The sequence below is a fragment of the Lycium ferocissimum genome, chromosome 9 (genome assembly GCF_029784015.1).
Source record: "Lycium ferocissimum isolate CSIRO_LF1 chromosome 9, AGI_CSIRO_Lferr_CH_V1, whole genome shotgun sequence".
NCBI classification, from domain to species: Eukaryota; Viridiplantae; Streptophyta; class Magnoliopsida; order Solanales; family Solanaceae; genus Lycium; species Lycium ferocissimum.
The window spans coordinates 28,081,302-28,100,831 of NC_081350.1; the positions used below are offsets into that span (position 1 = coordinate 28,081,302).

At 32.1% G+C, this 19,530-nt stretch overlaps 1 protein-coding gene across 1 annotated transcript; it reads left to right on the forward strand.

Annotated features, from left to right (window-relative positions):
* The first annotated feature begins 298 nt into the window (after window positions 1-298).
* LOC132031746 (uncharacterized) lies at window positions 299-1,239 on the forward strand. The gene is made up of 3 exons (XM_059421664.1): window positions 299-421; window positions 503-676; window positions 1,180-1,239. The coding sequence occupies exons 1-3, from the start codon at window positions 299-301 to the stop codon at window positions 1,237-1,239; spliced, it is 357 nt and encodes a 118-aa protein (XP_059277647.1).
* The last annotated feature ends 18,291 nt before the right edge of the window (window positions 1,240-19,530 follow it).

Genomic DNA, 19,530 nt, shown 5'->3' on the forward strand with positions numbered 1-19,530 from the left:
AATTCTTACCCTTGGCAGAGTTCGCTTACAATAATAGCTACCATTCCACTATTGATATGGCACCGTTCGAGGCTTTATATGGTAAGAGATATCGTTCTCCGATTGGGTGGTTCGATGCATTTGAGGTGAGACCTTGGGGTACTGACTTGTTGAGAGAGTCCTTGGACAAGGTAAAGTTGATTCAGGAAAAGCTTATTGCGGCTCAAAGTAGGCAAAAGGAGTATGCGGACCGGAAGGTTCGTGATATGGAGTTCATGGTTGGTAATCAAGTCCCATCAAGGTTTCGCCCGGAAGTGTAATGCGATTTGGGAAGAAGGGTAAGTGGAGCCCAAGGTTTATTGGCCCTTTTGAGATTCTTCGTCGCGTTGGTGAGGTGGCTTATGAGTTGGCTTTGCCACCATATTTGGCAGGTGTTCATCTGGTATTCCATGTTTCCATGTTGAAGAAGTACCATTCAGACGGGTCTAATATCATTCAATGGGATTCGGTATTATTTGATTAGAATCTGTCCTTCGAGGAAGAGCCGGTAGCAATCTTAGATAGGCAAGTGAGAAAGCTGAGGTCCAAGGACATTGCTTCGATCAAGGTGCAGTGGAAGCACCGTCCAATCGAGGAGGCAACTTGGGAGACCGAGGCGGATATGCGAAGTAGATATCCTCGTTATTCGACAGTTCAGGTACCTCCTTTTCTCTACCTTTTCCCTTGTCGCTCGAGGACAAGCGATTGTTTGATTAGTATCTGATGTAACGACCCGTTTGGTCATTTAGCATTTTGAACTCTTTTTCGTTAAAATATCCTTTTCGTAGCTTTAAACGGTATTCTTAACATGTGGGGATAGGGGCACGGTTATATAATTGATGGGTAATTTTTGGAATATATTTATTTAATGTGTGTGAATAGCTTATTCATAGGAAATTTATTTGCACTGATATGAGGTATAAGTTGGTCGAGTAAAACGGTTACTTTGGACAATTATTTTAGTTGGTGATTAATGGGCCAAGCCCATAATTTATTTAATACCCTATGTTACATGGCCATATAAAATGGATTAAAGTCAATAGGGTTTGCAATTTTAAATCATAACAATAGAAAATTTTACCGTGCGTTTTCGGCAAAAGGGGGACAACTAGCCTGACACAAGTAAGAGCTTGCTAATTTTTGTGATTCATTAATTTCTAGGAAACATGTCCCTTGACATTAACTATGGTATTAGTATTTGGTGGAAATGCACTTAAGTAGTAATTTATTTTCCACTTCTGTTGGTGGTTAGCCGTATGAGACTAGGATACAAAGTTAGTGGTTCAATCAATTTAAGGATGGGTTAATCATTGGGTAATGATTAAAAATGATGATGGATAATAATGGGTTAATAATTAATCAATTATGATGGAAGGATAAAATGCAAATGAAGTCATAAGGTTTTTGTAATGTCACTATATTCAGACGTAAATGTTGGTTGTATGCTTCTGGTTTCGTAATTTCCTTCAGGTTTCGAGATTATCATATGGTTTCATGTTGAGACTACAATTTTTAATATATTGGATATTGTAACTGAATGTTAGGTGTATTGGATTATATGAAAACCTTCAAATTCATGGTATTTGAGTTGTGGAAAGTGAGAATTAAATCCTAAATTAGGGTTTAGACTCATAATTAACGTAAGTTATATATTTGATAGACACTGTCCGTTTGGGAGCACTTCGGAAGGGAAAAGCTTTGGTGTGAGAGTTCGTGGCACCTGTTTGGCATTGAGGTAGGTTACGGTTTACTTTAGTTAGACTATGATTAGAGAATCATATGTAGTTGTAGAAAGTGACGGGGATAGCATGATAGGCCTTCGGGCATGAAGTGGAGGTGAAATTCAACTAGGTTAGTTCTGTCAGCTGTTATGTGGGCTTGTCGTCATATGTGTTGTTTTATGTGATTATCACCTATCTGTATCTCTGTCATATACTAGCTCACTCATCACATGGAAGGGAAGTGTTATATTGATAATTGAACCGTGAACAGTAACATGACTTGTACTTGCTGATTATATATTGGCGATATTATTGAGACTGATATCATGTATGGCATGCTTTGCATATTATTCTTATGTTGTCCTGATGGTGAGGTGAGTGATTGAGAGACTCCGAGGTCCTTGCCGGAGATTGAGAGTGACAGAGAGACTCCGAGGTCTTTGCCGGAGATTGAGGGTAATAGAGAGACTCCGAGGTCTTTACCGGAGATTTTAGAGTGATTGATAGCCTCCAAGGTTTCTGCCGGAGAGCACGAGTGGTACATGGACTTCGCGGGTCCCCCATGGGTCATGGCTTCGAGGCACTGCCCCTAGCATGTGTGTACGAGAGTGGAGTGAGAGAGGTGATTGTTGCATTGCATTACATTCATTCACTTATATATTTGACTGATCCTCTGGTGAACTATATCTGTCTTGGTTGATTTCATGATTCCTTTACACTTTACTTATATATGATACGTGACCACACCTGTTTGCTCTATGTGCTACTTGGTAGTTTTCACTTCTTCATGCGTTATCTAATCATTATCGGCCTATGATGCTTACCGGTACTAATGTTGTACTGATACTACTCTTGCTGCACTTTTATTGAGTGCAGAGTACGATCCAGGCTCCAGTTCTACACCCCGTGGCTGATACGCGAGGGTGACATCTTTCGGTCATTCAGGGTGAGCTACTTGGTCATCCGTGGCCCCTGAAGGACCCTCTTATTTAATTCTGTTTTTCTTGTTCGACAGACAGTATGTAGCCTTCGGGTATTTTCAGACTTTTATTCCGAACTATGTTAGCGCTCTTGTGCCCTTTGACTAGATTTTGGGGTTGTCGTGATATTTCTAGTTATGATAAGTATTTAAGACTTGATAACTTATTCTTATTCAATTTTTCGCTTATTTAACTTGTTAATAGTAATGTGGTTCGCCTACTCGGAGGAATAGTGTAGGTACCACCACGACTCGCGAATTGGGTCGTGACAATTACCATAGGATTGCTTCAACTCTCATGTTACTTTTCTCATTTTTAAAATATTAATGCATGCTAATAAAGGTTATAAAGTGTGTTTTGGCACAGAATGCAAAATACAGGTGTTTTATAACAAAAAATTACAACAGTTCTCAAAGTTATTTTATTTTCTTCTTTTTACACTAAAAATTATAAAAGATGACTTTGGAAAATCATTGTGTTAGCCCTTTTGCGTCAAATCTCAGTTTGAACAATTTAGTAAATCAATTAGCCACACCTCACACTTAGTTAATAGTTAACCTAATCTCATTAATTCGGTCTTGATGAAGAGTTAAATTGGATCAACTTCATATATATTGATCTTTGCATCTACATTAATAATATGAAGTTGAGAGTAGAAAGCCTCAACACTCTAGTGTATAGCCTATTCATCATATAAGCATGTTATTTGCGCCTTTAAATCAACCAATGATCATTAAGCCATTTTTCTTTCCACAAGATCTTTCATGGGTTGCATAAAAAATGCTTATTCCCAATGCACATAGAGCAGCCACCTATGGCATGCATTGCATGGGATATCAAGCAAAATCTGAACTTAATTTTGGCCCTTAATTTTCATCCTAATCTCGCTCAGTTAATTGGTCATGTTGATTTCCTCTTTTGATTCTATTAAGTTATAGCAGATAAAATCATTTGTGTAGAGGTTTAGGCGTGCTTAAAAAAGGGGGAAAAATAACTATTAGAAAGCATCCTCGACAATGTTGTAATTAACTAAAGGAAAACCCAATTATTATTTTTTGTGCGTACCTAGACTCGAACCCGGGACCTAGACGTTCTAAACTAAGGTCGTAACCAATTTGCTGGAATAGCATCATCTGCTCTATTCCGCATCTCTAACTCTCTTATCCTGATTTCCTGTTAGACATTCTTTAAATTAATTATTCTATAAATCAAATAGCCACACTTATTGAGTCTAACTAAAGCAAAATGAGTTTTATCCATTATTTCCCGAGTCAACTGGGTCAAAAAACTAGTATTCCACAAAGGTAATTAATTCTTTTGTAGCCTTTTTTCCTTTTTGTGGGTAATAAACCTATTAAATTTTATTACCATCACAACTAAACAATAAGGAACAAACTAAAGAGCACCTGAACCCCTACCCAACGTTGCCAGCAGTACCAAGCATCACGGAGAAAACTAGTTACAAATTGGCTCTAGGTACCCTATACACTTTTGATCTATAAATAAACCAATCCTCTTCTTTACTTTGAAGTTTATCTCCTTTTGTAGCATTGTCATGTTAGATTATTGACAAAAATATTTAAATATTTAAAAGCCTCTACTATTCAATATGTATTGCGAAATATTGGTGTTTTGACTTTTCGAAAAAGAAATGGAACCATCTAATTTTACCCCATTACCAAAGGATTGCCTGAGGAACAATATAGTGACGTTTTAATGTTTAGGTTGCGACATTTAACCCTCTGTATAATGCTTAAAATTTTCTTTGATTAACAAAGTAAGCTTGTAAACAATTTTGGGAGTCACAGCCTTAGGAATTTTATATGAAGTGCAAAATATTGCGAAAAAGGACACTGCAATTGACGTGTAAAAAAAAAGATTGGAGACAAATTACCTAAATAGAATTTCTTCAGTCAACCCTTCATTACAATGTAAATTCAATAGGAGACATGGCAACAAGGAAACAAGGCAATAACAATAACTGGAAAAACAACAAAACAAACCGTGCACTGCGAGTGCAAGGCGACAAAAGAGGGACCGACGGGGCAAGGAGCTTCCAATTAGGCATGCACATCTAGTCGGTTTATCCATCCCTATTTCGATGACTTGTACCACCACTTCTACCACCCCCTACACCGCCACATCTAGTGCTTCTACCTCCCCTATTATCACCCCCATTATCTCGAGTTCTTGTGCCACCTTGTCCGCCTCCTCGCCTAAACACACCACGTCTTGCTCTATACCTATTAGTCGGTGGCCTTCCTCGTGAACGAACCTCTCTAGGGTTTCTAATGTAAGTTTCATCATCCTTATCTGATTCACCACCACCAACGTCTGGCGCAACCATACTATCATCCCAATCTAAATATACCTTCAATCTAGCTTTCATTACATTTTTGAAGTCTTGACACTGCAACTCATTTTCCAATGCAACATCACATATCCTGTCAAACCATTTCTTCAAAGATATTGTATTTTTTGAACTCATCAGTCATAGTTGGGTAACCTCCAGGAAAGAATTTCTTCAGGTGCGGACGAATGACATATCTTCTTCACCTTCTCAATATGTACTTATCGGGATTTTCTGAATCCTTTTGTGTCTCATCACTTCTAGAATATGGCAGCAAACAATCCCAGCAGATTGAAAGTTTTTACAATTACACTCCAAATATAAGTTGTTTGGTCTGTATTCCACTGAGTACACAAACTGATTACCATGGAAATCACTCCTGATTGAAAAATCCGTGATGTTGAATTTCTACATTCCGTCAACTTGTTCAACATCTTGAGGAATGCTCAACTCACAGTGAACAAACCTTCGTACCTGCATCGTGAAAATGTCATACATTTTACGAGTATAAAGTTTATGTATTTGAAACTCCCACGCATATCCACTGTAAACACTTGATTCTGTATAAACGGATGAATATTCAGATTGTAACTCGAACTTAGCTCTCACGGCTATTTCGTACTACTCTACAAACTACTTCAGGGTGGTTTGACCATTGATATAGCCATCGAAGAATGCATGCATCCCCTCACACCTTTGTGTGGACAACATACCGTACCCAAAAGTAGTGCTTAAGATATACAGGAACCCATATCTTCCTCTCCGAATACAAATTGAAGAACCAATTTCTGTCTTCTAAGCCATATCTTTCTATAAATTCACCCCATTTCCCCTCAAATTCATCTATAGTAATAGAATCAAGGACTGCGGATTTAAATTCCCTCCTGGCAATTTTATGATCACGAACGCGCTTTAACCTAAAAGGCAGCTTTGTGAATATGTGCCAAATACAATACCGATGAACTGTGTCTGGCATCACTACCCTAAGAGCTGCCTTAATGCTCTCACACTGGTCTGTCAAGATAGCCGTTGGTCTTACCCAATCCATGGCACGAAGCCAAGTGATGAAGACATACTTGTAAGTATCAATGTCCTCGCTAGTAACCCAAGCACATCCCAAAATTATGGACTGGCGATGCTGATTCACACCAATAAACGAAGCAAATGGCATGCGCCATTGATTCACAAGGTATGTTGTATCGAAACATATTACATCATGAAACTCCCGATATGCATACTTACAGTGTGTATGAACCCACACGACATTCCGGAGCCTGCCAGCATTATCCGGGTCAACCGCGTAGTAAAACTCCCTATCCTTGATCTGCATTTCAGCGAGAAACCTGCTTACTGCTTCGCCATCCGTGGTCAAGGTTCTCAGCCTCCTCTACTGCAGAATGTAATTTCTACAGTCCTTTGGGGTACATCTCAACTTTTCAGGGCCACCGGCTTGAACTTCCAAAAGTCTTATGCTCTTCAAAGGTCTTAAACCTGCGATATCATGAGCTACAAGATGCCTCTTCAAAGATTTGCTCACATCCCTGTGTGAAGGCATAAAGCGCGATAGTCCAGAATAGAAACGGTGATTATGCACTCGATTCACCTTAGAAATACTCCATGAACCATCATGCATCAAAATAGCATTAACAGTAGCTTTACAGTCAACCCTTTTGCTTTGTCTCTTTTTATTTGATTTCCTGCCTTTATCACAACCATACAAGACATACCTAATCCTATCACGACCCTTTTTGTTACATACTTTTTTAACCACGCCAAAACCTTTCAATCTGTCGTGTTCTTTGTAAAATGCAAACAAAGACTCTTTCCTTTTGAATGTCATCCCTTCAATGGGACCTCGTAAAAATTCTTCGCCAGTGAAGGTCTGATCATCCGTTCCATTTTCATCCTCTTCTACCCCATGATCCTCATATTCTTCTTGATCTGACCCTTGATCAGACATATTTGAATTTTCATCTCCTTCCTCCCCTTGGTCTGGCATGTTCATCTCTTCATCTCCTTCCGCTGGAGCCAGCATGTTCATCTCTTCATCTCCTTCCGCTAGAGCTAACATGTTTAGCTCTTCATCTCCTCCTGCTAGAGCCAACATGTCTGGCTCTTTATCTCCTTTCGCTAGAGCCAACATGTTTAGCTCCTCATCTTCGCTGTTTACATATGAGTCTGCACCACCATTGAAACTGCCGTTTGAATCCTCATCGTCTCCACCACCATTAGAGAACAAGTTGTCATTCTGGTCAATCCCTAAAACATTATTCAAGGTTTTGATGACTCGGTTTGGAGCCATTTTAGTGAGATGAAAAGAGGTAGCCATTGAAAACAATGGAATGGGGCTTTGTGTATTGTTTATCACATATTTACAGAGTGCTGCAAATTGGAATATTATAAGTATTATATTTTAGTGGAGAAATTTTATTCTGTGAGTCACATGACCACCACTAATAACATGAGGCTATCTTTTTACTTGACAAGTGGACACTTACTTGTTTCAAAGCATAAAACAAGGTAACTAAGATATAACTATCTCTTCCCTTGATTAAACAACTTCCCAGCTAGAATTAAATAGAAAAGAAATTAAAAGAACTACAAGTATCTCCCTAATAAGCGTTTAGAGACTCGTAACAACGTATTGATCTTTTCATATTATTTTCTCACTTTATAATATGTAGATAACCAATCTCTATTGCAAGTAGTAATTAATGGTGCTAGAGGTGTTGATAGTGAACAAGATGAGACCATGATGGCAAGTGAAGAAGACGGATGTAAAGAGTTAGGAACTCAGGATTCATCGTGCAAAATCCAGAAGTTCATATAAGTAGGGGTGTAAAAAGGAAACCGACAAACTGCGACCAACCGATAATTCGAACCAAACCGAGAAAAAAAAACCGATCAGTGGATTGGTTTGGTTTCAAAAAGAAAAACCCGACCACTATTGGTTCGGTTTGATTTTGACTTAAAAAAAAAGTCAAACCAAATCAAACCAACCCGATACTACATATATAACTTTTTAAAGATATTTTAGACATATAAATATTTATTGGTAATGTAATTTATAAATATTTCTTACACTTTTTCATAGTTTTTTAATCTTTTAACATATTATTTAAAGCTTGAAATTATAATTTTGAATGGTCCAAAAAGTTTTATATATTGCCCATAGATATTAGTAACTCAAATAAAACCTTACAAAAATCAAATCAATATTAATGTTAACAAAAGAATTTTAATTCAAACACTACGAATGACAATAATATTGGATATCTATTCTTTCGTTTTATATGGCTTTAGATAGCTTAATTTGCTTTTATCTTTAATACTTAGTCATGGCTTAGATTATGATCAGTTCCATGACTTAATACTTTTTTATTATGATCATTTTTTTATGCGATCTTATTATTTTTTTGGTTGAATATTTTAGTACAATGTCATCTTTCATTTCACATTTTGTGTTATTTTCTTAAAAAATCTTAATTAAATAGTCGTATGTTACTAGGACTAAAGGAATATTTGGAGTACAAGTTATATGACACTACTTCCTAACTTTGGGCTGTTTGTTGTGAACATAAAGATGGGCTGCTCAGATAAGTTGGGCCCAAACAACCACAACCCACGTAAAATGCAGCCCTAATTCTAACACTAGGAATGACAATAATGTTGGATATCTATTCTTTCGTTGTATATTGGTGTAGATACTGAAAATACAGGACTTAATTTACTTTTATCTTTGCTATTTAGTCATGTAATTAGTACTTAGTTGTTGTACTTATTCAAGCATGATTTAGTACTTTTTAGATTATGATCATTTTCCATGACTTAATACTTTTTTATTATGATCATTTTTTTAATGCGATCTTATTACTTTTTTTGGCTGAATATTTTAGTAAAATGTCATATTTCATTTCACATTTTGTGTTATTTTTTTAAAAATTATCTTAATTAAATAATCGTATGTTACTGGAACTAAAGGAATATTTGGAATACAAGTTATATGACACTACTTCCTAACTTTGGGCTGTTTGTTGTGAACATAAAGTTGGGGGAAATTTCCAGAGATGTTGGGCCCAAAAAACCACAACCCATATTTTCAACAGAAGAGGAGAAATGCAGCCTAATATAAAAAATTTCCCAACATAGCATCAAATATACTTCATCAACAAGGACAACTCACTGTTGTTAATTAAGAGAATGCAATTAATTATAGGCTAGGATACAACATTTGGACAAAATTGTATGAAATACATTGGCACTTGATTTGTTTAAGTTTGCTGATCATCTAAGTGAAACAAAAAAATAAAAAATAAAAAACAAAAAACATTTCACGTATGTGCGCGCACCTAGAGTTGTGCTCGGGACCTAAGGGTTCTAAACGCGGACCTTGACCAATTTTGCTGCAATAGCTTTCGTCAATTCCTGAAACGGAAATTTATTTAACTGCCTTTTTTAATAGAGAAAAACGGTAAAATAAATCACTTTTTCAATGTTTAATAGGAAATTCAATGCAAAATATAGGTTTGTTGCACTCTCATAAAATTAGTTGTAGGCTAGCAAATAGAATTCGGACAAAATTTTTATAGGATTAAATATTATTCGTTTATTTCTAAGCATAGGTGCTCTTCTCTTTCAATGAAATACACAGAAATTCGCAATCTCAATTTCTCAATATCTCTCAATTTCTGCATCATCGTTAATTTCTCGAAATCTGGTCTTAGACATTATTGGTTATTTATTTAAATAACCAGCCAGAAATAACATTGTATGTGTGGACTTTTATTAAAAATTAGAGTCTAATTGTTATAGCATTTTTCTCTTTTGATAAATGTTAAAAGTATATTATTGATGAATATTAAAATTGTATAAATTATTGTATATATACAATTCATATATTTTGAATAATAAATGTATGAACTCAATATGGATAATATATTGATGACATATTAACATAATATAAAACAGTTATAGAATAATATATTTGAAATATACTAAATATTTCTTTTAAGAAAACTGTCTGCATAAAAATAGAGTTTGAAGAAAAAATATCATAAAATTAAGGGGGGAGAGAGATCATTGTGGAAGTGAGAGAAAAGAGTAAATGAGTAAAATTGTATTAATGAAAATAGATTTCATTAATTAATGCAGAGGGTTGGCTCTAATCGGAATTTATTATTACATCTATAATTTTTTTTTCTTTTCAGAGTGCTATATTTGTTATAAAATGTGCTATTATTGTTACTTTTAAAAGGATATGTTATTCTTTTATATAATTCTTCCAAACAGGTTTAGTGGGTAAATATCTCTAACAAGAAAAAAAAAAAAAAAAAGGGAAAAAGGATTAAGGCTTTGTCTATCACCGTATAATGAAAGAAAAAAAATTAAGGCTTAGTATATTGTTTAGGTTGGTCCACCGTATAATGAAAGAAAAAAATTAAGGCTTAGTATATTATTTAGGTTGGCCCACAGTATAATGAAAGAAAAAAAAAAGTTGTGTCTATTATGTAGGTTGGCCCACCGTATAATCATGTAGAATATATAGGTTTATGTATAAGTGTAGGTGTATGTATCTCATTTAAATATTGCCAATAATGTTTAAGCGTGCCCTACTTTAATCATTACACTAGATTGGAGGGAATTAATCATTACACTAGATTGGAGGGAAAATATGGAAGTTGGCTGTTTTGGATCCTTGTGGGGTAGGTGCATTCTGGTCATTTTACGTGGCCCTATCCCCATTTTTGACAATTTTGACAAAATGGGTTTTGCTATGGGTGCTGCTATTTGGCACAACCCAAAATGACACAACTTGCCACAACCCTATTAAAAAGTCCTAATTACCCTTAATGAAGATTTGGCTCCAATAAGTGGTATTTCCCTCCAAATTTTTTTCCTTCAAGACAAAGCAATTATTACACATAACATGCTTAAGCTTTTCATTCTTCCAATACCTAAAACCCATAAATTTATCTCCCTCTAATATTTTTATATAATTTATACATACATAGCATGGACCTAGAAAGCTTTTTTGGTAGGCTTCTTAGTTGACATTTGTTTTTGTTTGTTGTTTTAAGACTCTTTTGTTTTACGTTTCTTTTTGTTTGGTTTCCTAATAAAATATCCACTAAGCCTACTTAGTGGTTTGTTTAAAAAAAAAAATTATACATACATCTAATTTAGTTATTTGGTCAACCTATATATACGGTCTATCAATACAAAACTACAAGTTAATGTACCCTATAAATATTTTTAAACAATATAAAAAAAAAAGTCCTAAATTACATACAAAAATTGTCTAATTTTTTGACGAAATTGCATTTATTTTATATAAAAAATGATTGAATTGAATCAAAATTTAGTAAAAAATATTTACTCAATCCTATATAATATTTAGCTAAATTGAAGTAATTTAACATTTCAATTACAATCAATCATAGTGTTGATTGCTTGTTTCATCCAGTTTTTGTCATTTTTTTTTAAATTGATTGAATTAACTTAAAACTTGCTAATTGTTCCTCAATTATATCTAATACTTATCTAAATTCTTGCTAGAATAAATCTTTAATTCAAAGTCAACAATAGTGTGACTGCTTGTTAAACCTGTTATTTTAAAAATAAAAATAAAATTGATTACAGTAAATCGAAATTTGCTAATTGTTATTCAATTCTATCTAATACTTAGCTAAATTGAGATAATTCAATATTTCCATTAAAGTCAACTCAGTGTTGACTAATTGTTACATTTACTATTATTTTACTTTCTTAAATTAATTTAATTAAATCAGCACTTACAAAATATTTATTCGATCCAATCCTATCTAATGCTCAACAAATTGAGATAATTCAATGTTTTAATTAAAGCCAATCACAATGTCAACTACTTGTTACATTCATTTTAAAAAAAAAAAAAAAAAAAAGTTGATTGAATTAAATTAAAAGCCGATAACTATTACTCAATCATATCTAATACTTAGCTAATTTGAGATAATTTAATATTTCAATTAGAGTCAACCATAGTGTTGACTGCTTGTTACATCCTTTAAAAAAAAATGATGGAATTAAATCAAAACTTGCTAATTGATACTCAAATTTATCTAACTCTTAGAAAAACTAAGATAATTCAACATTTCAATTAAAGTCAATCGTAGTGTTTGACTACTTGTTATATCCACTTATTTTATATATAAAAAAAAATGATTGAATTGAATCAACACTTGGGAAAACTTTTACTTAATAATGGTTGATGCTTAGCTAAATTGAGAAAATTCAACTTCAATCAAAGTCAACCATAGTGTTGACTACTTGTTACGTCTCTCTGTATCGTTCCAATTTTATTGAATGTCTACGAAGAGACACCACTTGTTACATCGTCTATTCAAAAAAAAAAAAAAACTTGCTAATTGTTATTCAATCCTATCTAATGCTTAACTAAACTGAGATAATTTAACATTGCAATTAAAGTCAATCATAGTGTTAACTACTTGTTACATCCATATTTTAAAAAATAATTGACTTAAATCAAAACTTGTTCATTGTTACTCAATCATATCTAATACTTTCCTACATTGAGATAATTAAATATTCCAATCAAAGTCAACCATTATCATAGTGTTAACTCTCGTAACATCCACTATTTTTGTTTAAATTGAATGAATTAGATATGAACTTGCTAATTGTCACTCAATTCTATTTAATAATTAAATAAATGAGATAATTCATATTTCAATTAAAGTCAACGATAGTATTTACTACTTGTTACATCTACTTTTTTTTTTTTTAATTGATTGAATTAACTCAAAAGTTGCTAATTGTTACTCAATCCTATACTTAGCTAAATTGAAGCAATTCAATGTTTCAATTAAAATCAACCATAGTGTTGACTACTTGTTACATCCACTATTTTATTGATTGAATTAGATCTAAACTTACTAATTGCTATTCAATTCTATCGAACTTAGTTAAATTGAGCTAATTTTTATGTTTTAATTAAAGTTAATCATAGTGTTGACGACTTGTTACATTCATTATTTTTTTAGAGTGATTAAATTAGATCAAAACTTGTCAATTGTTACTCAATTTTATTTAATACTTGACTTATTGAGATAATTCAATTTTTCAATTAAAGTCAACCATATATTGACTACTTGTTGCGTCTACTTTTTTATTAAAAAAAAACCAAGAGTTGTTAATTGTTACTCAATCCTATATAATGCTTAGCTAAATTGAAGCAATTCAATATTTCAATTAAAATCAACCATAGTGTTGACTACTTGCTACATCTACATTTTTTGTTTAAATTGATTGAATTAGATCTAAACTTGGTCATTATTACTCAATTCTATTTTATACTTATCTAATTGAGATAATTCAATGTTCCAATTAAAGTCAACTATAGTATTGACTATTTATTACATCTACTTTTTAAAAAAATTGATTGAATTAAAATAGAAGTTGCAAATTGTTATTCAATCCTATATGATACTTAGCTAAATTGAAGGAATTCAATATTTCAATGAAAGTGGACCATAGGGTTGACTACTTGTTACATCCTTTATTTTTGTTTAAATGGATTGATTTGGATCTAAACTTGTTAATTGTTACTTAGTTCTATTTAATACTTAACTAATTGAGATAATTCTATGTTTCAATTAAAGTCAGCCATAGTATTGACTATTTGCTACATCTACTTTAAAAAAATGATTGAATTAAATCAAAAGTTGCTAATTGTTATTCAATCTTATATAATACTTAGCTAAATTGAAGCAATTCAATATTTCAATTAAAGTTAATCATAATATTGACTACTTGTTACATCCACTATTTTATTGATTGAATTAGATATAAACTTACTAATTGCTACTCAATTCTATGTAATACTCAGCTAAATTAAAATAATTCATAGTTTCAATTAAAGTCAACCGTAGTATTGACTACTTTTTACATCCACTCTTTTTTTAAAAAAAATTGACTGAATTAGATCTAAAGTTGCTCATTGTTACTTTTTTCCATTTAATACTTAACTAATCGAGATAATTCAATGTTTCAGTTAAAGTGAACCATAGTACTGACTACTAATTACATTTTTCTTTTTCTTTTAAAATTGATAGATTTAAATCAAAAGCTGCTAATTGTTACTCAATCTTATATAATACATAGGTGAATTGAAGCAATTCAATGTTCCAATCAAAGTCAATCATAGTGTTGAGTACTTGTTACATCCACTGTTTTATTGATTAAATTAGATCTAAATTTACTAATTGCTACTTAATTCTATCTAATACTTAGCTAAGTTGAGATAATTTAATGTTTCAATTAAAGTCAACCATAGTTTTGACAAACTCTTACATCCATTTTTTTTTAAATCGATGAAATTGAATCAATAGTTATCAACTTGTTTTACGTAATCTTATATAATACTTAACTAAATTGAATCAATCCTATATTTCAATTAAAGTCAACCATAGTGTTGAACACTTGTTACATCATTTTTTTTTAAAGTTATTGAATTACATCAAAACTTGCTAATTATTACTCAATTATAGCTAATCTTAGCTAAATTGCGATAATTTAATGTTTCGAAAAAGTCAACTAGCCGTGGCAAAGAATGGCTACGCCCCAGCCTCCGTGTGAGTAGAGAGAGAAGAGAGCGTTAGGTTTTAGATTAGATTATGTTCTAGTTGATTCATTTTTTCGTCCCAACCATAGTGTTGACTACTTGTTACATACATTTTTTTTAAATTGACGAAATTAAATCAACACTTAGCAAATTTTTTTTACTCAATCCTAATCTATTCTTAGTTAATTTGCACTAATTCAATTTTGAATCGACCCATAAAACAAAACAGGCAAAAACATCTTTCCAAAAAAAAATAACAAAGAATTTTAATCAGAATTAAAAAAAAAAAAAATGAAATCTATACCCTTCTATTATATTGAAAACCATCAGTATTATTAGCCGGTACAAAGTTAGTGAGAAGCATCTGATCACCACCACGATTATTATAAGAAGGAAGAAAAAATTCCTTAGCCATTGGATTGAGCTTGAATTTTTTCAACATGTCAACAATATGTTGCATATGATAATTATCTGATTTATCCAATGAAGATATTTTTGGAGTCGTATTTACAAAAAAAAAAATAGGGCATGTAAATATGTACTTTTTTTTTTTATTCCTATTACTTTTTTTTTTTACTATAATTATACCATCCATAAGAAATATGAAAAATAAAAAACTACTCCACTATTGCGGGCTTCAACAGTTTATTATTTTAATTTGCTTCACAATGAAACAATAATAGGTAAATGGATGTACTTGGAATAGGTGTATTGCACGTTTTTTCTTATCAATGTTATTTTAAGAAAAAGTAATTATGGTCTTCAAGAAAGAGAGAGAAAATTTAAATTATTTTGACTTTTCCCTCTAACTTTTCGCAAGAAAGATCAATGAAATAAAAAAGAAGAATTTACTAAGTACACCCTCAAATGTCATATGAAATTACATTAATACCCCTAAAAAGATAAAATTCTGCCATTTGTGATTCTGCCAAATATATTTACCCTTTTGCTATTTAGCAGCACCCTTTGCGAAAAGGCGAGAAATGACCCTACTTAGAAATTTGCGCCGACAAAGCCTTGTGTACATCATAACATCATGGCAGTCCAATCAAATGTTTCATTCGTTTCAATTTACATGAAATGACATAATTTGATTGGAAACGAATTTAACAAGAAAATTAAGGACCCGGTGGCCATAAAAATTATTTAGTTTCCCTGGGAATAATTTTCACTTTGTAGGATATAGTAGCTCAGTTAGTTGGCTACCTAAACTTTCACTTTATTGGTGAGGGCTCGAATCCCCACATTATAATCTTCTCCCCATTTCCCCTTCCACTATCCCCTATGTAATTTTTTTTTTAAAATAATAATAATTTTCATTTTATTTGAATATCAATATTTGACCATGAAAATCTCAAATCCAACTTAAAGTTGTGTTTTAAATTTGAAAAAATAACTGATAATTCACTTTCACTTCTGAAGTTATGTTAAGTAGGTGTTTGGACATGCGATTTCATGTCATGAGATGAAATCAGCGTTTGAAGATGCAATTTCATCTCGTGATTTCATCTCATGAGATGAAATCCCAAATCATCCAAAAGGGCATAATTTGGGATTTCAAATCATGATTTCAAAAATTTTTAATGTAAAACTTGACCCATAAATTTATATTTTGTAAAAAAAGACTCATAAGTTAGTAGATATTTTTAACAACTACTCCCACTAACCATTTACCAACCGCATTAACTTCTACCAACCTTTATTTATGTGGGAGAATTATATTAAAGAGTAATTTCATTACTATTCATGTTAAATTCTATTCATGTTAAAATTTTCTTTTTATTGAACTAAAGTTTGACTAATTGATGCTGTATTTTTAGAAAGGCTTTCTAGTAGCGTATTAATTTTGTTATAAATTATGACTTGCTCATTTGGTAAGATTGTATAAGAATTGGGAAAGTTTTGATAGTTTTCATAACTTGTGGGGTTTTTATGTCTATAAGACAAAATACAACTTAAGAAATCCAAATTGCATGCCCAAATATGATTTCATCTCATGATTTCAAATCATGTCCAAACGGCTCCTAAGTACATTCAAACATAAACATTATTCCAAGTATTCTTTGCAAAAAGTAAAACCAAACACAACTTCATCTTAAACTCCAACTCTATAAATTTCAAATAAAGTGAAAAATGTTTGAAATCTATGGCCAAACGCCTACTAACATGTTTGAAATTTTTTATTCTCTCCCGTTCATATTATATGATCTTTAATTTTTATATTTAATTTAAAATAAATAATTTTTTATATAATGAAGAAGGAATTAATATTACTACTTTTTCTTTCAAATTTACCTTTATTTAGGTAAATGACATTTTTGCTCATTTATGAAGCAATCGTATCGATACCGACGTCCTGGGCTTTATACACATGATCCAACACGAGATTTATGAAGCCCACAAACGTTGCTGATGGAAACCTTTAGGAAAAAGATTGGAGAACTTACACAAATGACTACATTTTTTTTTTTTTTAGGCATAGTTATACTTTTGGTAATTATATTTCGTAGCTATAGTAACATTTATTCAAATTCAGCTGTATTCTAATTTGGATGTATTTCGTTGTATTTCAATTCTGTTGTATTTACACTGTATTCAATTTATTGTATTTAAATTCAGTTGTATTCAAACAACATAAATGAAAAAATATAGGGATATTCATCTATATTCAAATTTATTGTATATAAAAAGAATTCAAATGTATTTAATTCGGTTGTATTCATTCGTAGCAACTTTTACATTGTATTCAAACTTATTGTATTTAAATTCGGTTGTATTCATACAACATAAATGCAAGAAAATACAAGCATATTCAGTTGTATTCAAAATTCACTGTATTCATTTGTATATAAAAAAGATCTCATTCGAAATACAAACAAAAAATACATAACGAAGCACTAAATTTTACACTAAAAAGATAACGACTACACTCAAATACATTTAGATATGTGATACAAGAAATAAAAATATACATAAGAAACACTAAATTTTACACTAAAAAAATAATGAATACATTCAAATATGAGATACATGAAATAAAATACACTCGGATTTGAGATACAAGGAATAAAATGCACTCGGATTGAGACACAACAAATAAAATACACTCCGATTTGAGATACAAGAAATAAAATACACCAAATCTAAAATACAAGAAATAACATACACTTAAATCTGAGAAAATACACTCAAATGTTAATACTTTGCTTTTGTGTCAGGTATAATCTAATGAATCATCAAAAAATAAGTATGATCAATATCTTCGACATCACTGATAAACCTTTGGGGGGAGATTGGAAGTATGACTTTGAATATTACTATGGCCGAAGGACCTATAGGTGGTCTGATGTGAAACTAAAAATGCAAAAAGAGAGATATTGGGCTGCAAATCCACTAGGCTTAGGCATAAAAAATACTCCAAGATTTCCCATTAGGCGTTAGAGGGGAGAGAGAGAGCAAACGTTAGAGAGAAGGGGGGGAGGGGGGAGAGAGAGTTGTAGACATTAGAGAGAGGAGGAGGAGAGAGTTATGTATTTTACCTTAATAGCTGATAAGTGTCATTAACATACAATTTTTAGCTATGAGAAGTAATTAATGCAAACTATAGCTACTAAATATAATTATCTACTCTAATTTGCCACACCATGTAGATTTCCCAAAAAGATATACGTTTGAATTTGGTCTAGAATTACTTTCCGAAAAAGATTTTCAAAAAGAAATTTTTAAAAAGATTGTTCCCCTTCTGGACAACAACAACATTAGCTTGCGGTGATACAGTTTTTGGTGTTATAATTGAATGAATTGTGCCATTGACACTTGTAAAACTTCAAAGAAGCTGGCGAGTTGCCACTTTCACACAAACTAAAATCTAAAATCGTAAATTACTGTTCTGCTTAGGATGGTATTAATCGTATTTATATTTAAAGAAATAAAACAAGATTGATACACCAGTACTTTAAAGTGTAAATGAATTAACGTAACTAAATTTATGTATAGTAGACCTTAATATAAACAATTTGTTTTGAGTTATATTTAAAATTAACAAAAGAATGAAATTTGAAGTTACATAGTTAAATACTAGCAAACTATACTGCATACAAGACGCCCATACGATTAATTGGTATTACTCAATTTAGTTAGTCTTTATGGTTTGTATATTTTGCAAAGGATACCGCGATTCTCCGTAGTGAGTCTCCATATTTATTTTTCTTTTTGTCTTATTTTTCCCCTTAATTTCTCAATTGTTGTTAAAATTTATCTTATTTTGGTTATGTCCACATCTTTTATATTTAGTAAGTTGACAATTCAAATATCTAACATGTCAAGTTTATAATCATAAGATTCAAATGATATTTTATTATATTATACACATTTTTAATTTAGAACCACAAGATTCAAAAGTTTATTTTTATTTGCTAAACTCCGTGTCTAGTCAACCGTAGACACTTAAATTGAGACAGAGGGAGTATATGCCAAATGAAGAAAATGAAAGGGCACTCAGACACTGCGGACACGTGGGTACTCAAAAAGTAAACGCACAAGAGGTAGTATTAATGTTAAACTTCTGAAATGTACACATGTTAATCCCGGCTTAGAGTACAATTTCAATTGCTTTTTGTTAAACTTATTGTTGCTGTGTGAAGAAAGCCCTGTATGGATTGAAGTCCGAGGGCGTGGTTTGAGAAGTTCAGTAAGGCCATAGTTTAGTTTGGCACCGAAGCCAAATCCATCTTGCGCAGACGGGAGACGATGATCGAAGTCAGACTTGAGTATGGGACGAGAACTCGCTCATTTGTTCGTCCACCTTGAACGTTTGTTGTTAAATAAATAAAAAATTGTCTT